The 21,886-nt window shown below is 43.1% G+C and overlaps 1 protein-coding gene across 1 annotated transcript; it reads right to left on the bottom strand.

Annotated features, from left to right (window-relative positions):
- Nucleotides 1-2,540: 2,540 nt before the first annotated feature.
- LOC127383969 (cytochrome P450 4V2) lies at nt 2,541-19,918 on the bottom strand. Its single transcript, XM_051617779.1, has 11 exons — nt 19,596-19,918; nt 14,897-15,009; nt 13,955-14,040; nt 12,132-12,322; nt 11,665-11,734; nt 10,341-10,467; nt 8,504-8,695; nt 6,454-6,556; nt 6,109-6,243; nt 5,761-5,940; nt 2,541-3,216 (listed from the first exon to the last, which is right to left on the bottom strand). Exons 1-11 carry the CDS (start codon nt 19,804-19,806, stop codon nt 3,041-3,043), a joined length of 1,584 nt encoding a protein of 527 aa, XP_051473739.1. The 5' UTR covers nt 19,807-19,918; the 3' UTR covers nt 2,541-3,040.
- Between the last annotated feature and the right edge of the window lie 1,968 nt (nt 19,919-21,886).

Genomic DNA, 21,886 nt, shown 5'->3' with positions numbered 1-21,886 from the left:
ATCAGTGCTCATCTTGGCAAATATGATATGTGCGTCGTTAAATTGGTGTTTTCCCCTTCAGTAACTTTGTGCCAGCATTTGAGCCCAGGCACTTTTAATAACAGGTTCCTCATTATAATTTTTTCCAGTTCTCAATTATTTTTCTTGTTTCCATCAGACATTGTAAAGAAACTACAATATACTTAGGATGTCATTTTATGAGAAGAGCATTGTACAAAAATAAAGCACAAGCAAAAATATTGTTTTTTGTAGACTGATGTCACAAAAATTACCTCCTTCTGGAGATAATTGTTATAGCTTGTTCAATTAAAAAAAACTCATTTCAATTAACAGACCCCACAGAAGCTTTCACTTGTCTTGAAAGTTCCCAATTTAAAGACATAGTTTAAGAAAACACGAGGTACACCTCTCCAGGTTTCAACTACATACCGAATGGCCTGACAAAACATATTTTGGATGCAAATCTTGTATATCTGCAAACCTCACACTACCAAGTACCCAAAAGCATTATGTATTTCCTTACCTTAGAGTCTCTTTGGAAAACGTGTAATTTGTTTTTTATGTGTATTAATGTAAGAAGGTAGTCTTGAAAGTTACCTCATTATAGAGAAAATTTTTTTTACAATCAGCCCTGTAAACTTAAATTCTTGTTATTATCTAACAATTAAGCCTGTGTTTGAAAACGAAGACTGAAAAATGTAACCATATTATCATTGCACTTTTGTTTTCCTGATGGCAAAAGAAAAGTAGCAATTACAGTGAACTATTTGTGAAGGTCTGTAATTTCATTTATGGAAACTAAGCAGTTAAATCCATTATTTTTAGAAGATCCTCAGAAAATGGTAAAACCTAGGCTTATCAGAACATAGAGAATTCAGTAGTTTCAAGGAAATCTCCAATTTACTTGGAAAACATAGGAATTACTGTCTCCCTACTCTGATGTTCTACAAAGCATAGCAGTACCCCAGGCATTAAACCCCAAAGTGCTATTATAAGGGCACAAGGAAACAGACAAAAAAAGAATCTGTAGAAGTCAACAAATCCAGGAAGGAGAGATTACTTCTTTCTTACTCTGTAGCACACTAATCACAGAATCACAGAATTACCAAGGCTGGAAAAGACCTTTAAGATCACCAAGTTCAGCCTATGACCAACACCAACACATTGGCTAGACCACAGCACTAAGTGCCACATCCAGCCTTTTCTGGAACACATCCAGGGATGGTGCCTCCACTACTTCCCTGGGAAGTCCATTACAATGTCTAATCACTCTCTCCTTGAGGAAGTACTTCCTAATATACAACCTAAACCTCCCCTGGAGCAGCTTCAGGCTATGCCCTCTTTGTCTTGTTCCTAGTTGCCTGTAAAAAGAGCCCAGCCCCCACCTGACTACAACCTCCCTTCAGGTAGTTGATAAGGTTCCCCGAGTCTCCTGTTCTCCAGACTAAACAATCCCAGCTCCATCAGCCTATCCAGCTCCCACAGCCTATCCCTATGTAGTCCTTTCACCAGCTTTGTTGCTCTCCTCTGGACCTGCTCCAGCACCTCAATATCCTTCTTGAAGTGAGGGGCCCAGAATTGGACACAGTACTCGAGGTGAGGCCTCACCAGTGCTGTGTACAGGGTGATAATTACATCCCTACTCCTGCTGGCCACACTATTCCTGATACAAGCCAGGATGCTATTGGCCTTCTGGGCCACCTGGGCACACTGCTGGCTCATGTTCAACCGGTTGTCAACCAGTACTCCCAGGTCCCTCTCTGCCAGGCTGCTCTCCAGCCACTCTTCCCCCAGTCTGTAGCACTGCCTGGGGTTATTGTGACCAAAGTGCAGGACCCTGCACTTGGTTTTGTTGAATTTCATGCCATTGGCCTCAGCCCATCGATCCAGCCTGGATCATTAGAGGTGGGCCAGTCTACATTAGCCATATCAGATCTGACCTCCAGCTCCTCATCCTGTCCCCCTCCACAGCCCCAGACAACCTTAAAGGTGCCAGCACACCTAAAATCCCCACCACCAGCCATGGTGGCAAGAGTAACTCCTACATCAGCAGATAAAGACAGTGGTGCGGTTATAAGTGTCCATTCTTCCTTGTAAAGGTCAGGGGTCACACTGGGGTAGGACACACCAGCCAAAAGAAGTGCAAAAGCACAGAGGCAGAGAGTAAAGGACAGCTAGAGGACCTCAGCTTGGTCTAGCACCAGCTTCTTCTTCAGTGCTTTCAAAAGTCACACTGAGCCTGTTCTCCAGCTGTGTGGCTTGAAAATTTTGACCTATCCTGAAGGTGAATACAGGAGAACTTTCACAAGAACTTCACTCCATTACTGTAATTCCTCTTTAATGTCAATTAGGAAGAAATTCTCTGTTTCCTTCAGGACCCTAGAAGGCAAGAGCAGACTGGCTCATTGTTTCAGCTTCAACTAACAGTAAAATCTGGTCAACTGATCACCTCAGAGGAACTAATGATAAGAAATAATTATCCATCAGTAATTTACCTACACCCAGGCATGTAAGATTTACATACACAATTTCACTCAATATTGAGGCATAATAGAAGTTTATTCTCAAAATGTGTAATACAGTGTTTCTGTCATTATGAAATCCTGTGTGTAATTTGCTCACTATCTGGTTTATGGTATGATTACACAGATTAGTCCTTATGGTATGCTTTGCCAAAAAATAATTCAGAGCACTCACTACTTAAGAACTACTGATAATGCTTACAAAGGAGGAGTGAAATAATCAGATTTCTGCTTTGTCTTCAAAGGTGCAGCCATCACCACTGTTGCACTGTTGCAATAGAATTTTTTCAGCAGAGTAGGTAAGATACTAAGATTTGGTGTTTAAAGACTTGCACTTCAAAGATGAATATGTACTAGAACAGAAGAGCAACTTACAGCTATTAAAACATCTGATGAAACAATCAGTAACTTTAGTTTCAATAGATTGTTGGACTGCCATCAAAATATGCCATTTAAAAATAATGTCTCAGCCTAAATAGCTTGGATGTTTTTTGAACAATAAAATCTTGAACTTCCTTTCATTCTGATTCAGTGTTCTGTCTCCTCTTCAGCTTAACCCAGATGCCCGTATTTGGACGGAGAATCAGTTCTCCAGCTATATGAAGCTCTTCTCGCGTGTGACATGAGTCCACCCAAAAGCGTCGCAGGATGAGGGCTAGAAGAGTTTTCTCCTCTATTTGTGCAAAACGCTGACCTACGAGTCACAGGGCAGGGGAAAAAAAAAAAAAAGAAAATAAAAAGAAAAGATGGAAGATGTTATTGTCAGGTTGCATCAACAGTTGCTGCATTTGCACGTTCACGGTGACACCCCAAGAAACACAGGACAGCAAAGACTGTGCGTATGCTTCAAGAGCAGGTGACCAGGCAGGCCAACAGCATCCTGGTCTGCATTAGGAATAGTGCAGCCAGCAGGAGTAGAGAGGTAATCGTGCCCCTGTACTCAGCACTGGTGAGGCCACACCTTGAGTACTGTGTCCAGTTCTGGGCCCCTCACTTCAGGAAGGATGTAGAGCTCCTGGAGTGAGTCCAGAGAAGAGCTACCAAGCTGGTGAAAGGTCTGGAGAATAAGCACTATGAGGAGAGGCTGAGGGAACTGGGATTATTTAGCTTAGAGAAGGGGAGGGTGAGGGAAGACCTTATTGCTCTCTACAACTACCTGAAAGGGGGTTGTAGGGAGGCAGGAGTTGGTCTCTTCCATCAGGTGAAAGGACCAGAGGAAATGGCCTAAAGTTGTGCCAGGGGAGGTTTAGATTGGATATTAGAAAGAATTTATTTATTGAAAGAATAATAGACAGTGGAACAGGCTGTCCAGGGAGGTGGTGGAGTCACCGTCCCTGGAAGTACTTAAGAGAAACATAGATATAGTACTTAGAAGCATGATTTAAGCACTGATCGGGTAGATTAGGTTATGGTAGGGGGATTTAGGTTATGGTTGGACTAGATGATCCTCTGGGATGATTCTGTCCAGGGTTAGGACTCTAGCATTAAGGGTCAAGGTTTAAGGGTCTAGGCGTAAGCATCTAGATTAAATGGTCTAGGGTTAAGGGTCTAGCTGATGTGGTGGTGTTAGGTCATAGGCTGGACTTGATGATCTCAAAGGTCTTTCCCAGCCTTTTCACAGATTCTGTGATTCTGTAATAGAACTGGCTTTAGGGAAAAATCAAAGTCATATGGATAGTACAGAAACTAGAACTTTTCTCTGCATGACAACTCTGGTTTTCCTGAGACAATCCACAGCACATCTTCCCATAGTACACAGAACTCAAACATCAAAGAGGAAACATTCAACACCTTACATGGAACTATTACAAAACACAGCCTTGTCATGTCTCTTAGATGGACTAGGCAAGGGGGAACGGATGTCAGACCAGCACAGGAGAAGATGCAGCACAGGGACTGGAAAGGAGACAAATCCCACTGTTCCATATATGCAGAAAGGAGCAAAGATCCAACTGCAGCAGAATTACAGACAGACTCTCCTTTAGTGAACACTAAGTTATCACACACACTGATGATTTAGTAGCACAGAGTGCAAAGTTCAATTTACATTTCAGGGAAAAGTGAAGGAGGAAATGAAAGAACAGCGAATTATGAGGGAAACCAAACCAAGTCAAAATCCAAGCAGTTCACTCAAACTAAACTGAAAAGGGGAAAAGGACACAAAACTCCATGCTCAAAACTTTTTATGTAAACCTCTCTGTATAATATGCACAGATGGACATCTGCATAGTGATGATAAATACGTTGTACACAGGATTAATGAACCTGCACATGTTCCTGTGCCCCCAGGAAATAGCTAGAAATGTAATACTAAATTAAATTCCTTTTTGGAAAACAGGAAGACCTAGCCTGCTGTTCTTATGGGAGGGCCATCTATTCCCTTATGAGACAAATGGAAAACAAACCAAGGAAGAAAAAAAACACAAAACAAACAAACAAAAACCACATACCAAAAAACCCAAAACCAAACCAAACAAACAAAAAACCCCCACAACCAACCCCCTAAATATATATATATTAAAAAAAACAAAACAAAACAAAACAAAAGCAAAGCCCTAAAAGAAGTTTTATTTAGTGTTCTTGTGAATGATTTTACAACTGCTGAATGTTTCTCATTTACACTTCAGATCAGTGCAGGGAACAGCCCTTTCATGTGTTATATAAACAAGGTCTCTACTCTGAGCACAGAAAAATGTCAAGTGTCTCAGTGGCACCTGAGCTGAAAAGTTCTAGGATGACAGTGAAAACACCAGAGCAACAACAGTATCAAAAAGAGGAAAAGAATACATCACTTGCAGAATGCACATTTGGGACACCCAATTGAGATCATGAGATTGACAGATTAAATGTTTCCAGAGCAAAACAAGTGCAGGACATTTGTCTTCTCTCGCTCTGTCTTGCTGACAGTGAGCATCACACATTTGGAAGTGTTCCTGTCCTAACACAGGAGCCCTTTAACATGCTGCCAGACTGCACAGGCATTGAGGAGCGTGATCGACATCATTCCCCAAGAAGAAAGGAAACCCTTGGCAAGAAACAAAATGTGGCAGCTCCAGCACCAGGCTTGCAGAAGAGACAGTGCCCAGAATTTGGAGGAAGGGTGGGGGGCTGGGTGGAGGACAAGACAGGACTAGCCAGCATGTTAAGACTTAAGTTTTTGATACACTCAATGCTGCCACAGTTACCACACCAAAAACAACACTGTCACTTTAAAAGGGTCTCCTCTTCAGCCACCTACCAATGCAGTTCCTGGGTCCAGCTGAGAAGGGCACATAAGCATACGGGTGCCTTCCCTTGCAATTTTCAGGGAAGAATCGCTCAGGTCTGAACTCCTCCGGGTCAGGGAAGATCTCAGGGTCTCTATGCAGAGCATAAGTTATGACAAGAACATTTGTGCCTTTTGGTACCTGATATCCATCTAAAGAGAGAAGGCAAAGGGAAAAGGGTCAAAACAAGGGCAAGTAAGTGACTTTCTATGCACAAGAGCACAGTAAAAACTGAAATGGAACTGCCCTTTACTTGGGAAACATCTCCACTGAGGAAATGCCTGCAGGACAGGAAGTGGCAGACACAGGACGCTACTTACCAATGAAGCAATCCTCTCTCAAGGTACGGGCAAACATGGGAACAGAAGGGAAGAGCCGAAGGGCTTCTTTCACAACACACTCAAGGTATCGAAGCTTCTTCAAATCGTCCATTGTAACAGGACGCTCACTGTTGCCTGTCCAAAAAACAAATAAGGGGAATGGTTGTGCTCTCCTACAGACCTTTCAGCACCTGTACCACTTACCACTAGTTGATGAAAGCACCAGAAGGGCCACAAGCCATGTTCCTACCTCCCCTTCTATATCCAGGATTATAATGTACTGCATTCCCATTCATAAATGCAACCACCACTACAACCTAAATGAAGGAGGGAATTGAAACATACCAAACACCTCATCCAGTTCTATGTGAACCTTCTTCTGGGCTTCAGGATTATGTCCAAGTAAGTACAGTACCCAATTCATGGCAGCTGCTGTTGTATCATGGCCCTAGAGGTGCAGATTTAAAAAGACATTTACTTCAAAATTATTCCTGTGCATAGGTAGGCTTTGTCAATTCTTAGATGTGTAGGTAGTACGGAAAGTGGGACCTAGTAGTCCCACAAACACAAGAAAAATAAAAATCAAGAGCAAAGAACTCTATCCAACTCATTAGCAGGATGAAAGATGACCCACGATTGTGTCAGGTACCTAGAAACTGACCAAAAGGGAAAAGTATTTAAATAACTCAAGAAAACAACCTTTTTCTGCCTCCCAGAAGCTGCATGAACTATCAGTATCTAAAAAGTGAAACAGATGCATATTTAGGGTTTTGGTTACCATTCAGGCAACAACATAACATCTGGGGGGTTAACAACTACCACAGCAGAAATATAACAGATACAATCCATAATCTTTACAAAACTATCAAAAAAAGGGTGTAATAGGACACAGTACACTGACCATAGGAGGGAATATGCCTTAGTCTCCTACAAGAAGGGCATCAGCATCATAAAAAAAAACCCCAACAAACAAACAAACCCCAACAAAAACCCAACAAAACCAAACACAAACAAACAAACAAAACCCCATGAACAAAAAAACACACAAAAACCCCAAAACACACACCAAAATAAGAGAGGAACAGAAAAGGCAGCAGTTGACCAGCAAAGGACTGTGGTACGAAAAAGGAGCACTTGTGAAGTTGAGGATTCTGCATCTCTTCAAAATCCAGCTATGAAAGAGTTTGTGCAGGTTACATCAGCAATAATATGACTCTGAATTCAGCTCTTCTAGGATAGAATTAAGGTCCATCTAATGGAGTGTTTGAAAAATTTGTAGAAGTCTTGTTTAGATCCTTCACTGGACAGGGAACTAGATGTGGGAAGACATTACACCAATGCACAGCTGATGACAGAACTAGGAGGTTACAGCCAACATGGCAAGGGACAGAATGTGAGGAGACCTGACCAAATGCCAGGCAAAACACTAAAATCATTCAGAGCTCCCTATAGCATTAATGAGGTTTGCAACAGGAGCTGACAGCCCAAGGCCCACATCAGCCATAACTTGCTTTCATGAGTAGAACCTGCTCACACAGGCAGGGCCTGCTACATGTGTACTGCCCGACATCTTGCCAGGCCACGCAACTGTTTCTATCCTACAGATTTCCTCTTAGGCTTCCAGTGCTAAATTGCCTTAATCCTAAAAGCAACCTCCCAAACTAAGAAAAAGATTAGTCACTACCTGCAATTGGTGAACCTCCACAAAAATAAGCAAAAAACCCCAAACAAAACACAACAATGTGCCCTTGTGGCCAAGAAGGCCAATGGCATCCTGGGGTGTATTAGAAAGGGTGTGGTTAGTAGGTCAAGAGAGGTTCTCCTGCCCCTCTATTCTGCATTGGTGAGGCCGCATCTGGAGTATTGTGTCCAGTTCTGGGCCCCTCAGTTCAGGAAGGACAGGGAAGTGCTTGAAAGCGTCCAGCGCAGAGCCACAAAGATGATTAAGGGAGTGGAACATCTCCCTTATGAGGAAAGGCTGAGGGAGCTGGGTCTCTTTAGTTTGGAGAAAAGGAGACTGAGGGGTGACTTCATCAATGTTTACAAATACGTCAAGGGTGAGTGTCAAGAAGATGGAGTTAAGCTTTTTTCAGTGATGACCAGTGATAGGACAAGGAGTAATGGATACAAATTGGAGCATAGAAGATTTAAGGTGAATATCAGAAAAAATTTTTTTACTGTGAGAGTGACAGAACACTGGAACAGGCTGCCCAGAGAGGTTGTGGAGTCTCCTTCGCTGGAGACATTCAAAACCCGCCTGGACGCCTTCCTGTGTGATGTACTCTAGGTGACCCTGCTCTGGCGGGGGGGTTGGACTAGATGATCTTTCGAGGTCCCTTCCAACCCCTATGATTCTATGATTCTATGACAACAAAACAACATGTTCCTTGGGTACCTCAAACATGAAAGTATCCACTTCCTCACGAATGTCCCTGTAGCTCATTTTTTTCCCCTCGTCATCTGTTGCGCACAGCAGCATGTCCAGGAAAGCTTTTCTCTTTTTGGAGTCACTTTCTTCACAGTTGCTGTCAGTATCACATTTTGTTTGCTTGTTTTTTTCAAGTTCTGCAGCTTTTTCTGCAATAACCTGAGATTAGAACCATTAGATCAGTTATGCAGCAGAGGTGCAGTCTACATCACATTTCTCCAATTTATTTTAATAAAAACATCCATCTGTAGCAGTCTACATGATCTAGTTAGCATTAGCATATGAACTTTAGTTGACTTTTTGTGTTACTAGGTGAAATACGACCAACCCCTCTTGTTGCAAGCAATAGAATGCATTGAATACCCCTTATGTGATCAAGCAAACAGATAGGCAAACTATGCAAACCACTTGATGATCATAAAGAAGTGTAAACACATCCAGAATATCTGGCACAAGCCAATACTGAATGCCAACAATAGCAACAGCAAATTAAAAAATATCACCACAACCTGAACACATTGATCACCAATAAGATTTTCTCTACTCTACCCAATAACTAAGGAAAGGATCACATTTCAAACCTCTGGGGAACCCAGGAGACTGAAGAGAAGCCAGAGCACCACACAACCCTGCCTCAGGACGACACAGAGCACAGCTGGAACCACTATGCTAAAGATTCCCAACTTTCAGTATGAGAGCAATGGTTGAACCTCCCTTTTTTAGGTCAAACCACAGCCCAGTGACAGACACAGATTTCTTGTCACCACCGTTACATAACAGCAAAACAGAACTCTCCAATAAACTGGTATGGCTCTCAGTAGAGGAAGCTCTAAATGGGAAAAAAATTCATTTTCATACACACATTTTTCCCTCACTGAACATATACATACTGAAACACAAACTGAACCACTTTCTGTCTCAGTGCTTTCTGTCAGCACCTACACTAGGTGACATTATTATCTACTGTTCCTTTGTCATATTCTAAGATTAGACTTCTTATATTTAATGCACCAGCCCAGCATGAGACCTTAGGTCCCTTTAAGAGCCTCTCTCATGCCTCACTGCTGCAATTCCCAATAAAAGGAAGCAAAACACTAACTACTTAAAAACAACACAGAGTCAATGATACAGAGTAATCATACTTAGTGAAAATCAGATTATTTCCTTTGTCATGGGCATTGACACAATTACCTTGTGGGAACTATTTGATGAGAGAAAGGGGCATTACTTGCAAAGCCTAACATGGCATAAAACAGTGTTGTCTCCACAAATCAGTGACATATGCTTAATGGTTTCTGTGTCAAAGTTTTTTACCGCTAATGTGGGGACCTGAATGCATTTGCTCATCTCAGCAGCTCTGCTCTGAATAGGGAAAAATGAATACAGGCTTCAGTTTCTGAGGGCTGGACCAAGCAGCATTAACAAGCAGAGTCCCATGCTTACTGAGACAAACATGGCAGTGTGCTGTTGCAGGTGATTCAGATACGGAGCATTAGGGGCAGTCCAGTTAATGCCTGGTGTTTGTTTCAATTGTCAGTGACCAATAAGTCCTGTTACTCCCCCAGAGTAGTATACTTCCTTGCTTAAAGACAACAGAGCTCCTGACACAGGAGTCAGCTGTTGTCTTTTTAGGAAACTCCATGGCATTCCAACAAAGAGATAATTCTCCTCTTCGTAGATGCATATTTGGGGGGCTGAACCTCATCCCTATTTGGAAGCTCTCTACTGAGTATAAAACTTGGCTCCAACAACTACAATGGAGCATTAAAGAAAAAAAAAAAAAAAACAACAACAGAATCTATACTGTATCTGTAAAATCATGAAGGATCTTGAGGCTCCTCTCATGTTCTCTTCCTTCCTTGAACAGCCTAAATACAGGATCAGGCCAAAGCCAAGGGCTCATCTGTCGCCGTTGGATTAGATCACCCATCCTAGGGGGACAACAATTACATCGTGTAACATTTCTTGAAGAAAAAAAAATAAATTTACAGTGCACTTTCAAGAACCAAAATACAGTTCCACATCCCTCAATGAAGCAGAACTTAATATACTGTATGAGTTTAAACCCATTCATCTGAAGGAAAGGCTTCTTTTATTTGCTTCCTCATTTAAACCACCTCAAAATTTCTGTCATCTGTCCCGGCATCACCATGATTTATATCTTAAAGCATTGATCCCTGAGGGAGAGCATATTCTCATTCAGTTGGAATCCTCCTGAAACAGACATATTAAGTCATCCAGTCCAGTCCCACTCCACATGAGTGAAGTATTAACCATGCTGAAACGTAACACACATTCTGAAAAGATCAGTCATGCCAGGGTTTCAAACTATCTGCCCTGAGACCTCAAACAGCCATCTGAAAGCATTACATTCTTACTTGACTGTCCAGATAGCATATGTGCCAGACAACATCTTACAGTATGCTCAAACACAAGTGGAATGCATTTGGAAGGGTTGATTGTCATTGCTATTCTGCTCTTGCACATGCTTTTGGCTGCAGAAAAAGACTTTGAGGAGTAATTATTACATTTAGACCAACTTTAGGCCCACTTGCCATATACTTTGAGAAAGGTCAAGGAACCAGTGACAATCATACCCTCTAATTCCATCCATTTTTTGCAACACACCTGTGTCAACAGGCCCCCTGAAAGGCTAGGGATGAGCACAAACAGCTATATCTCATCTAGGTTCACACACCAGTATGGTAGGAATATAAACCATCCTCTTCCTAATCCACTGGACAGTCACATGAAATGTGAATGGTGTAAATACTGTTGTGAACTGCAGAGCAGCAGTTCCTCAACTTTAATATGCTGCTGCACCCTCCTAATTCTGCCAGTCAGGCTGATAAGAAATATTGCAGCTCCATTTATTTTTTTTTTAACCTTCTCTACCAATGGATTAACGGAATGGCAGCTGACACCTCTTCAAAGACTCAGCCTCCCAGTGCGTATACTCATATCAGAAAACGCATGAAAGTCTGTAGGAGTTTGTCCTGCCTTCTTGGCTTTTTACCTCAATCTGTGACCCTCCAGCCCTCCCTCCTGGCTCACAGCAGATGACCTCCTGACATCAGCAAGCATAAACCTAGCTGAACTACAAAGTGGCCAAGAAAAACATCCATTACCTGTAGATAGCACGAACATACTCAGAATCCTTATTTTCCTGAGCACCCACATTCTTGCCCATCGCTGTTTCTAGAAGGAAGAAATAATTAACAGTTCACAAGTACAAAGTGAAAAGCCATGTCCATTTACACAAAAAGTTACTACTTCTCCCAGCTTCTGACTGTCACTGCACTGCCCCTTCAACAGGTGAATACACACATCGCTTTCCAGGTGGTGAGTTCGCTTTGCATTTCCATTCTCAGGAACCCTGCTCCTCAACACAACCTCACTTCAGATTGCTACCTCTGCTGGGTCCACCCTACAAACTCACTTGCTCAGAAGCACACATGACACTCTAGGAAAAAGGGTGGCCTTAGGAGGATGGAAATGCATTCGCACACTAGACATCAACATTGCTCTGGCACAGCTGTACTCATGAGCCTCTGAGTCACTCACAGCCCAACCACAGTAACTGAAGAGAACTTACCACAGATTATATCAAGGGCACACAGAGTGATGTCCAGGAAGATATCAAATGGTTCCTTGTCAACATGCTTCTCAAGTTTCTCTAACAAAATACCTCCTTGTTCATTCATAACCTCTAAAAAGTCAGTTAAGATTGAGAAGTGGAACGTGGGAGTTATCATCTTTCTCCGTGATCGCCACTTGTCTCCAGTGCTGCAAAATTTAACAGGAAGAAAGGGTTAAAAACTCCAAGTCAAAAATAAAACCCTCACCATCACAGGAAACATTCAGTAAAAACTGCAGCTTGGAAGTTTCCTTTACCTTCACCTTCACAGGTGGAAATGTTGTACATGACTCTTCAAACTGCCCAAGGCACAGGCCCAGAGGGATTAAGCAGAAGCTATAGGACAACCCAGTTATTCAGCATTAAGGCCTCAATTCATCACACTGTCTCTGTGAATCACCATTGGTGATTACCCTCATTCGCTGACTAGGAAATAAGGATTGGAGAGAACTAGGGTCCACTATGCAAATGTCTGCCTCAAGGTCTGGCTACGAAGTACTTCCTCGGAGACAGGCAAGCACCTCTAACATGTCTGTTAAAGGGCATGAAGCCATACTGGGTGACACCAGCTTCCTGGGAGCTCTTGTTCTTTTTCTAAACCACATGTCCCACAGGCACACAACTGGCAGCTCTGCTTACAGGGTAAGCCATCACACCACTTCTCCAGTCAACCTGGCACTCCTTAGGCCAGCTGATCTGCTTGCTATCTACCACTACTGCCCTAATTTGGCATAGACTGAAGCCTTCTCCTCCATCATGTTTTTGCAAGTACAAGGAAGTCAAAACACCTCTAAAAGTATACTTGGTACAAAACAACCAGCAAGGAAGAGGACTAACCACGAGGACACAACATTTCCAGTGCTCATGGACCTCAACTCTCTGCACTTCGTTACTGACTACTGCCTTCTTAAAGGCCATGCATGAAACTCAGAATGAAAAGCATTCCTCATCCTCTCACATAATCTAGCACCTCCCACACCACAAGATCGCAGATAGCTTTTATAACACCACGGTCCCAACGCGAAGCACGAGGAGTTCACAAGGTTTCCAAATAGGCAACAAAGCTCCACTGCTAATGTGGGGACTTTCACCTTCTTGCAAAAGCACAGAAGAGTCACAAAGGCACCAGAGCCACTCTACACTCACCTTGCTCTGACTCTTTAATACCTGCAGCCTCCAGAACAAGCATTCTATGACTCTCCCAAGACTGGAGGACACCAGACACATGTATCTCTGCTCCTCCCACTCTTTACTCCTGACTTATGCTTTTACCCAGGCTCACCACTTACAAGCGTCCATTTCATAAAGGACATGGGGCAGAAACTCTCCCATCCTACCCCAAAGCAACACCTGTTCAAGCCCAGTTCTACTGGTTTGCAGCATCACCAGCTAAGACAAATAATGTACATAGTAGCAGTTCTGCCACAGTCCAACCACTCAACACACACCACAACATTCAAAACACCCAGTGTGCAGCACTGCAGACTAAGTAACACCGCTTACCATAGGATACAACACGCTAATACTCACATTCATTCAAGGCTCTGGACAAAAAAATAGCAATGGCCAAATGTGCCAAGAAACAGAAAATGCCAAAATATTTTTTATTGGACATGAGCTGCTATAGAGGAACCAAGGCCATCAGAAGAAATAAGACTTCTACAGCTATTATCTACATCTCTGTCCAGAGATACACACAGCATTTCAGCCAACAAACTCTCTTCCTATCATATACCCTGCAAATTTCAAAAAGACAGCAATGCACCTGCATTTCACTATACCTTGTCAGAAGCCCAGTACCCAGCCACGGATGCAGGAATTTGTACAGGTATGATTTTTCTATATGTTTTGAACTGTTCAGAATAACCTGTTGGAAAAAAAAATAAGAGGAAAAAACATCACTTGTTAGATGAAGAGAGATTTCTTCAACTGAGATTACCTCACACAACCTCAGTTCCTTCACAAAAATGCCCCAAGCCTTAGTAAAAGGCACAATATTTCAGTGCAAGCTGGTACACAGGGAACACTGAGTTCACACCCTCACACCCTTCAGCAAATATCCCTTCCAGAGAAACAACAAAATACTACCACTCGCCTTCCTGAAAAAGCAAAATCTGTGTTACAAAGTCACAAGCAGAGCTCAAAGAAAACCCAGTGTTTTCCAGCCTTAACCAAACTTAAAAGTTCCACCATCTCTTCAATAAACACTTCAATAAAGAAACAACTCTGTCTTCCCAGTTCAGGGACAATCACTGTCAGTAGCAAAACTAATGACTACGTTTCATGGCATCAATACAGATCCACTAAGTTCTAATGCAGAAGTCTGTCATACAGACACAAGCCCTGCAACCTGCACTTCATAATGTTCTACCCCTATTCAGTGGTCCCATCTGCTCTGCTGCTCGTCTGTTCTGATCTTGGGAGTAGAAACTTTCACTCACGTGAAAACAAAGCTAAAGAAGATGCTTCTTTGCATAAAGCATAGCGACTTACTGCTTTCATTTGCTGGCAGTTTCCAATATTTTAATTATTTTTTTTTTTCCCAAGACTAGGCTTTTTATATTCTTCCACTTTCAGCCTTTCTTTACCACTGGGCCAGAGGACAATCTCAAGTAAAATCAGTCCAAGCCCTTTTTTGTAAAAATTACACTGAAGAAACAGAAACGAACAGTTGGACACTGCTTTGCATGACAGTAGTACAGATGGGAGACAAACACACTTACCTCCACACTGTCAGGGTGATACAAAACCAGGACAGGCAATGGTCCTATCCAGAGTTTGAACAATGGCCAGCTCCTGAACTCTTCAACATAAACTTGTAGTTGTTTAAAAAAACCTAGAATGAAAAAAGCAGATTAGAATTTTTTTAAGAGTTTTTTGCTGAATAAGCAAGAGTTCAGTAATGAACTGTTTTTCACTGTATGCCCTGTAACTATGTTTATATTGTAGTTTCATCTTGCTACTATGACCAAGCAGCATATTTTGCACCTATCCAGTAGCTGTACTGCAAGAGCATTTCTTATGGCTACACTCTTGGAGAAATCCCTTCTAGCTGTAGATACAGTTTTATTGAAGCAGTCTTGGAGCACTGCATTATGAGCTTTCTGTGTTGCAATGGCGTAGTAACCAATAAGAGTAAAATCAAACTTTATTTGGGTTACATTTTGGCATATCTGACCCTAGCCAAATGTTAAATCGAGAAGCTTCTTTACTTTCCAAGTACAGCATCAAGCCTTTTCCCATCTAAGACCTCACTGGCAGGTACTACATTTGTGGTGCACACACAGGTGATGACATACACAGTGATAGCAGAGCACTGCACAGGAACCAGTATGACTTGAAATGTCTACTTTCTGATTGCTGGACTCCTGAAGAAAATCTTTGGAGCCCTTATACTGTGATTGTGTGCAAAGAAATTACTTCTTACTCCAACATACTCATATCATCTCACTCTCTTAAAGCCCTAACCATCAGTGATGGTTTACAGTTCTGGCAGGGGCTTTTGACAATTGGCTGCTCCAGGATTGAACTCTTGTCCTTTTAGGACCTTACTGAAGTTACCGCTTATGGAGCCACTGTGGATTTGGCAATTCAGATGTCTCTATCTCTGAATGGCATAAAGATTCCTAGGATTATTTAAGTCACAGGTCACCTGAGAGATAACACTATTGTCTAGCTGCCAGCTGGACTTCATACCAGTGAGAGCTCAGCAATTCAGCCAGTTCTCTAACCACACAGGAAAGCTGCAGAGGGACTTTTTACAAGTGAGTGTAGTGATAGAACAAGGGGGAATGGTTTCAAGCTGAAAGAGGGTAGATTTAGATTAGATATTAGGAAGAAATTATTGACTGTGAGGGTGGTGAGACACTGGAAGAGTTTGCCCAGAGAAGCTGGAAGTGTACTCTAGGAGTATACAAGACGAGACTGGATGAAGTTTTGAGTAACCTGGTCTAATGCGAGGCCTCCCAAGGATGCCACCAGCATGCTCAGCTGGCTCCCTGAAATACCTGTATACCAATGAATGCAGAGTGGGGAATAAACAGGAGGAGTTAGAAGTCTATGTGTGCTCTAAGGGTTATGATCTGGTGGCAATTACAGAGACATGGTGGGACAGCTCACATGACTGGAATGTGGTCATGGATGGCTTTGTCCTTTTTAGGAAAGACAGGTCAGCAAAGAAAAGTGGTGGAGTTGCTCTTTCTGTGAGAGAGCAACTAGAATGTATTGAGTTCTGTCCAGGGGCCGATGAGGAGCAAGCAGAAAGTCTGTGGATACAAATTAAGGGGCAGGCTGGCATGAGTGATACAGTTGTGGGGGTCTATAACAGACCTCCTGATCAGGACAAGGGAGCTGATGAGGCTTTCTACAGGCAGCTGAAAGCAGCCTCACAACTACAGGCCTTAGTCCTCATGGGAGATTTTAACTACCCAGATATTTGCTGGAAGGCCTACACAGCCAGCCCTTCACAGTCCAGGAGGTTCCTCCAATGCATCAATGATAACTTCTTGATACAAATGGCAGACAAACCAACTAGGAGAGGAGTGCTGCTGGATCTTGTAATCACCAACAAGGAGGGTCTGGTTGAAGCAGTGACAGTCAATGGCAGCCTTGGCTGTAGTGATCATGAGATGGAGGAGTGTGGGATCCTGTGTGGGAGGAATAGAATACCTAGCAGGACGAGAACCCTGGACTTCCACAGGGCCAACTTTGGCCTCTTCAATCAATTGTTAAGAGAAGTTCCATAGGACAGGGTACTAGAAGGTAAAGGGGCTCAAGATAGTTGGTCAACATTCAAGGACCACTTCACCCAAGCTCAGGATCAGAGTATCCCAATGGGTAGGAAATAAAGTAAGGGAGCCAGAAGACCTGCATGGTTAAACAAGAAACTGCTGGGCAAACTCAAGTGGAAAAAGAGAATCTATGGGTAACTATATACCAGTCAGCCTCACCTCCATCCCTCAAAAGGTGATGGAACAACTTGTCTTGGCACTATCTCTAGGCATATCAAGGTTGAAGGGGCCATTAAGAGCAGTCAACATGGTTTTACCAAGGGAAAGTCATGTTTGACCAACCTTATAGCCTTCTATGAGGAAGTAACTAGATGGATAGATGATGGAATGCTTCTATGATTATCCACTTACCCAGTACACATCTTGTCACTTTAACTATCCAGAAAACATGGGAGATGGTATAAAAGACCTCACTGAATTAAATTAATCACCATCTACTGCTCTTCCCTTGCTCACATATCCAGTTCTCATCACAGAGGACAAGCAGGTTCATTCTGCCCTTTCAGAAACCAGATTCGATAATAAATGACTCCAAGGGAGGGAGTAATTGTATTTTCAGCTCCACAGAGTTGAAAATTCAAAGGTCCCCAAATCTGAGGGAAAAATAACACAATAAACAAACAAAAAAACCCCACCTAGTTTCCTAACAGATACCCAAACAGAGCATTCCCTAGTCTTAGGCAAAGCTCTAATGACACCTCAACCAAAAGGCTTAAGAGAGTCAGATTATTTTTGTGTTTTAAAAATACTTTATTCCTAACATCACCATGATTAAAATAACATGATTTTCCAGCATTTGTCTCCTGGTATCAATAAATAAAATCACCATTAGACAATATAAAACCTTATCCTTTTTTCTAAACACTGGATTTATTTTTGGTCACATTTTTAATGAAAAGGATTATAAACTATGAACTTCACTAATTTTACATAAATAAACAAGAACAAAGATGGATGGGCATAGACTTAACCAAAGCATGGAGGCTATGTGACTCCTGCTAACAACAGAGATTATGAGACTCCAAAGAACATAAGAGCATCCATGAAATTGCTTTCTGGAGAGAGAAGCAATGTAGGCTTTTTTTAGTTTGTTTGGTTTTTTTCTATTCTATTTTATTTAAGAAAATGTAAAAAGGAAAGGAGAGGAAAGGGAAAGGAAAGGGAAAGGAAAGGGAAAGGAAAGGGAAAGGAAAGGGAAAGGAAAGGGAAAGGAAAGGGAAAGGAAAGGGAAAGGAAAGGGAAAGGAAAGGGAAAGGAAAGGGAAAGGAAAGGGAAAGGAAAGGGAAAGGAAAGGGAAAGGAAAGGGAAAGGAAAGGGAAAGGAAAGGGAAAGGAAAGGGAAAGGAAAGGGAAAGGAAAGGGAAAGGAAAGGGAAAGGAAAGGGAAAGGAAAGGGAAAGGAAAGGGAAAGGAAAGGGAAAGGAAAGGGAAAGGAAAGGGAAAGGAAAGGGAAAGGAAAGGAAAAGGAAAATAAATAAATAAATTCTCTCTGTCAGGCTTAAATATACATCCTCACTATGATCCAGTTACTGTTTACCCAACGTCAGCTTCAGGGAAACCTGCCCGCCCTTGCTTCCACCAAAGATCTCTCATACCTATATTGAGATACAGGGTTGCATCCAAAGGAAACATGTGAGCTTGTACCCTTGTGAACAGAGGGACCACGTTTCAGCATGTGTCAGCACTGGGCAATGTGCGCACTCATGGCTGCAGTCGTCCTTGGCTTCACCATACTCCCATGACCCAGCTGCACTCTGTCCTAACAGCACACCTGGCAGCAGAGCCAGGAACACGTGTGCGCAGAGCGGACTGGCATACTCAGGCATCATAAACACACCCAGGACTGATAGCACAACCAGAGCCACTTTCACACCACAGACTCCTAAATAAATGTGGTCCTCTTGCAAAGCTGAGTACCTAACAGAAAGGGAACATGTAGCACATTTGTGCTCTCTCAAACACCTGGCAAAAAGAAGGTATTATTGAGCAATGTGAGCACAAAAAAAAAAAGTTTGCTCTGAGGGATGTACTGTAAACTTGCAGCAAGGGTTTTTTTTGTACTTAACATGAAAATCTAAGGCACAGCTTATTCCAAAATCAAGCCTGCAACTCAGCATGCTGAAATCCCTTGCACGTGCTCACTTGTGGGAAGATCATTGTTTACAGTTTTTTTCTTCCCAAGCTAGAAGCATTGTTTTGACGGCAGTTAATAGCCATAGGGACACAGAGTTCTTCCTTGTGAAACAGCACTTCCTGCCAAGAGTGCGCAGCACGCGCCCCTCTCCCAAAAGCTTTCCGCAGTGCTCATGCTCTGCCTCACTAATATCTGGAAATGGGGCCAAGTCCAGCAACAACATCTGGAAGCCACTGCCAGACTGACCCTCTAGCTAATCTTTGACTGATAATAACCCTGCATTTAAGGCAGCTCCTTTCCCCTCCACTGTCCACTTCTCATACAGTTCCCCCTCTGCAGGTCGCCCACAGCCCCAGAGAGACCTAAATCACATGACTCGCCCTACAACATCCCCCACCCCCCAGCTTGACCACCCAAACAGCTCACCAGCGCTGGCTCCTCCAGCAAAGCCCCACCCACCACAGACCTCACAGATGGGATATGGCACAAGCTGCCTTTACCTTCTCCTTCCTTCTCGAAGAGTGGAGCATTTCCCAGCACAGGATAGCAGGGGCTGACACCTGGAATCGGCTTCATCACCCTCCATAGCCTCCAGTAATCCATCAGGGAAGGCAGGGATCGCATGGCCACAACTGTCAACAACAGAGCGACAACCCCAGCCCCCAAATTCAGCAGCTGCGGTGCCCCGGTGGATCCCTGTAGGAGCTCCATCGCTGCCTCCCAGCCTTCTGCCCCGAGCCTTGATCTCTACTGGGGAAGCGGAGCTGCTTGTACCAGCTATGCCTGTACCCACTGCAGCAGCAGCAGTGAGAGGAGGGTGCTAGGACCAGAGCCACAAGAGCAGGAGGCGGAGCTGTCCCACGGCCCCAGAAGCAGCTTCCTGCCAGGAAAATAAACAACAGAAAACCAGACACATGGAGAGGCTGCGTGCAAGTACTTTGTGGCGGCAGAGCAGTCGCAGGGAATGTTGCCATTTCCTTGCCCTCACTTGGCTCTTCTCACTCAAGAGATGTGTGAGGAATTTCTCCACAGATCTGTGCGATACCTCAGTAGGAAAAGACACAAACAGCCATCAGGAGAAAAAACACTTTTTTGCTCATTTGGGGAGAAAGGATTTTCACACCACCACTGTTCTCCAGCTCTGTTCAGGTGCTCAGGGAACACCTGTTTGCCACAAAGAACTGATCCGGTGATCTTTAACACAATGCATGGAAGGGTTCCAGTTCTTCAGATGACAAGCACCTTTCTTAAGTTGGGCTGATGGCTCTTAAGAGGTTACACAAACCAGAGCCCACAGATACCTATGATCATGAGCAGCACTGCAAGGCACACTGTTGCTTCTCTGCTCAAATGTCCTTTTCTGATCTCACTGTCAAGCTCTCAGCCCCAGCCTAATGGGTGCCAGTAACACAAGTGGCAGCACCAACACCTATGTCACAACTTGCAAAGTACTTGGGTAGAAGTGGTGCCATACCCACCACAAACCCTGCTGCCCCTTCCTGCCTCGAGGAGCCAGGGTTTCTTCTTGCTGCTGCAGGGCTGCTGAGCACCTCAAAGCATCCAGTGTTTAGAAGCCTTGTGGTCAAACTCAAGTTCAGTGAAAAGACAACATGGCTCACCTCCAGTCTGGAAAACTTCACCCCTTGAATATACCACAAAAGCTTCTTAGATCCATGGCCATTTTTCTCCTCTCTGTTTTGTACCAAAATTGACTGCATCAGCATTTTCCGTAAACAAACAAACAGCATAAACAAAGCAACACAAATAAAGTTCAGAATAACAAGCTAAGGAAGGGCTGATGACCCTTGGCAGCAGAGGGGAGTAAATTTTGGCACTTTGTTCCTGCAGTCTCCTAGCAGAGGGAGACTACTTTATTGTAGATGCTGACTTGCATTTTTCTGCATGATAAACAGCTGGAAATGAACTTTGCTACTCTTGTCAGTATTTGAAAAGTTTTGTGACAAGAAGTAGCAGATACGTACTCTATCTTTTAAACCATATAAGGCAAGCTACATTGCCATCAGTCCTCTCTTATGTTCAGGTGACATCCCAGGAAGGAAGCAAGCACAAAGGATCAAGAAACTCCACTTCTGTCTTTGTAACAGGGAGATGAGCTGGATAATTATGCTCTCTTCTTCTCAAAAACACTGGTTTGTTTCCTTCGTGGAGCTGATAATTAGATGAAGCAGCAAATTGTGATTTTAAGTAAAAATCTGTGTTTCTAGTTGCTGATAATTTCTCATGCAGGAAAAACTGTGAAAAACTAAAAAACAGTGAAACAGCAGGGACAAGGTGAAAAGCCACTGGAAAAGAAATATGGAACATAGCAGAGCAAGCATTGCAAAATCCTGCCAGCAGCTGGCAGTGATGCTGCTGCTCCTAACAAAAGGCAGCAGCAGCTATGCTGGAATGAGATGTAAAAGATATATCCAAGAAAGAAGAAATGAGAGGTCTGGCACACCTGAGGCCTAATTAAGTCACTAAGACTTAGGAATTTTGGAGGATGTTCTGTAGGAGAGGAGTTTTTACCAGATTGTGACTAGCATTCCTTTTTCCCCTGGAGAGCTGTTACTTCACTGGTTAGTGAATCTTTTTGCTTTTGTAAATGTGTGTAACAATGCAAATCTGCTTTTACTTAGCCTGTCACCTAAATCGAAGCTTATCTGCCCATGCTGGCAGAAGACACACGTCTTGTTAGGAAGCTATGTCAGCCCAGAAACACAGGCTTCTGCTGGTCCCTAGAATGCAGATCTGAATCCTCTGATAAGGAAACTGACAAAATAATCTTTAC

The sequence above is a fragment of the Apus apus genome, chromosome 4 (genome assembly GCF_020740795.1).
Source record: "Apus apus isolate bApuApu2 chromosome 4, bApuApu2.pri.cur, whole genome shotgun sequence".
Classification (NCBI taxonomy): domain Eukaryota; kingdom Metazoa; phylum Chordata; class Aves; order Apodiformes; family Apodidae; genus Apus; species Apus apus.
The sequence above is the reverse complement of the archived record's forward strand: the minus strand, read 5'-3'. Positions and strand labels throughout refer to the sequence as shown.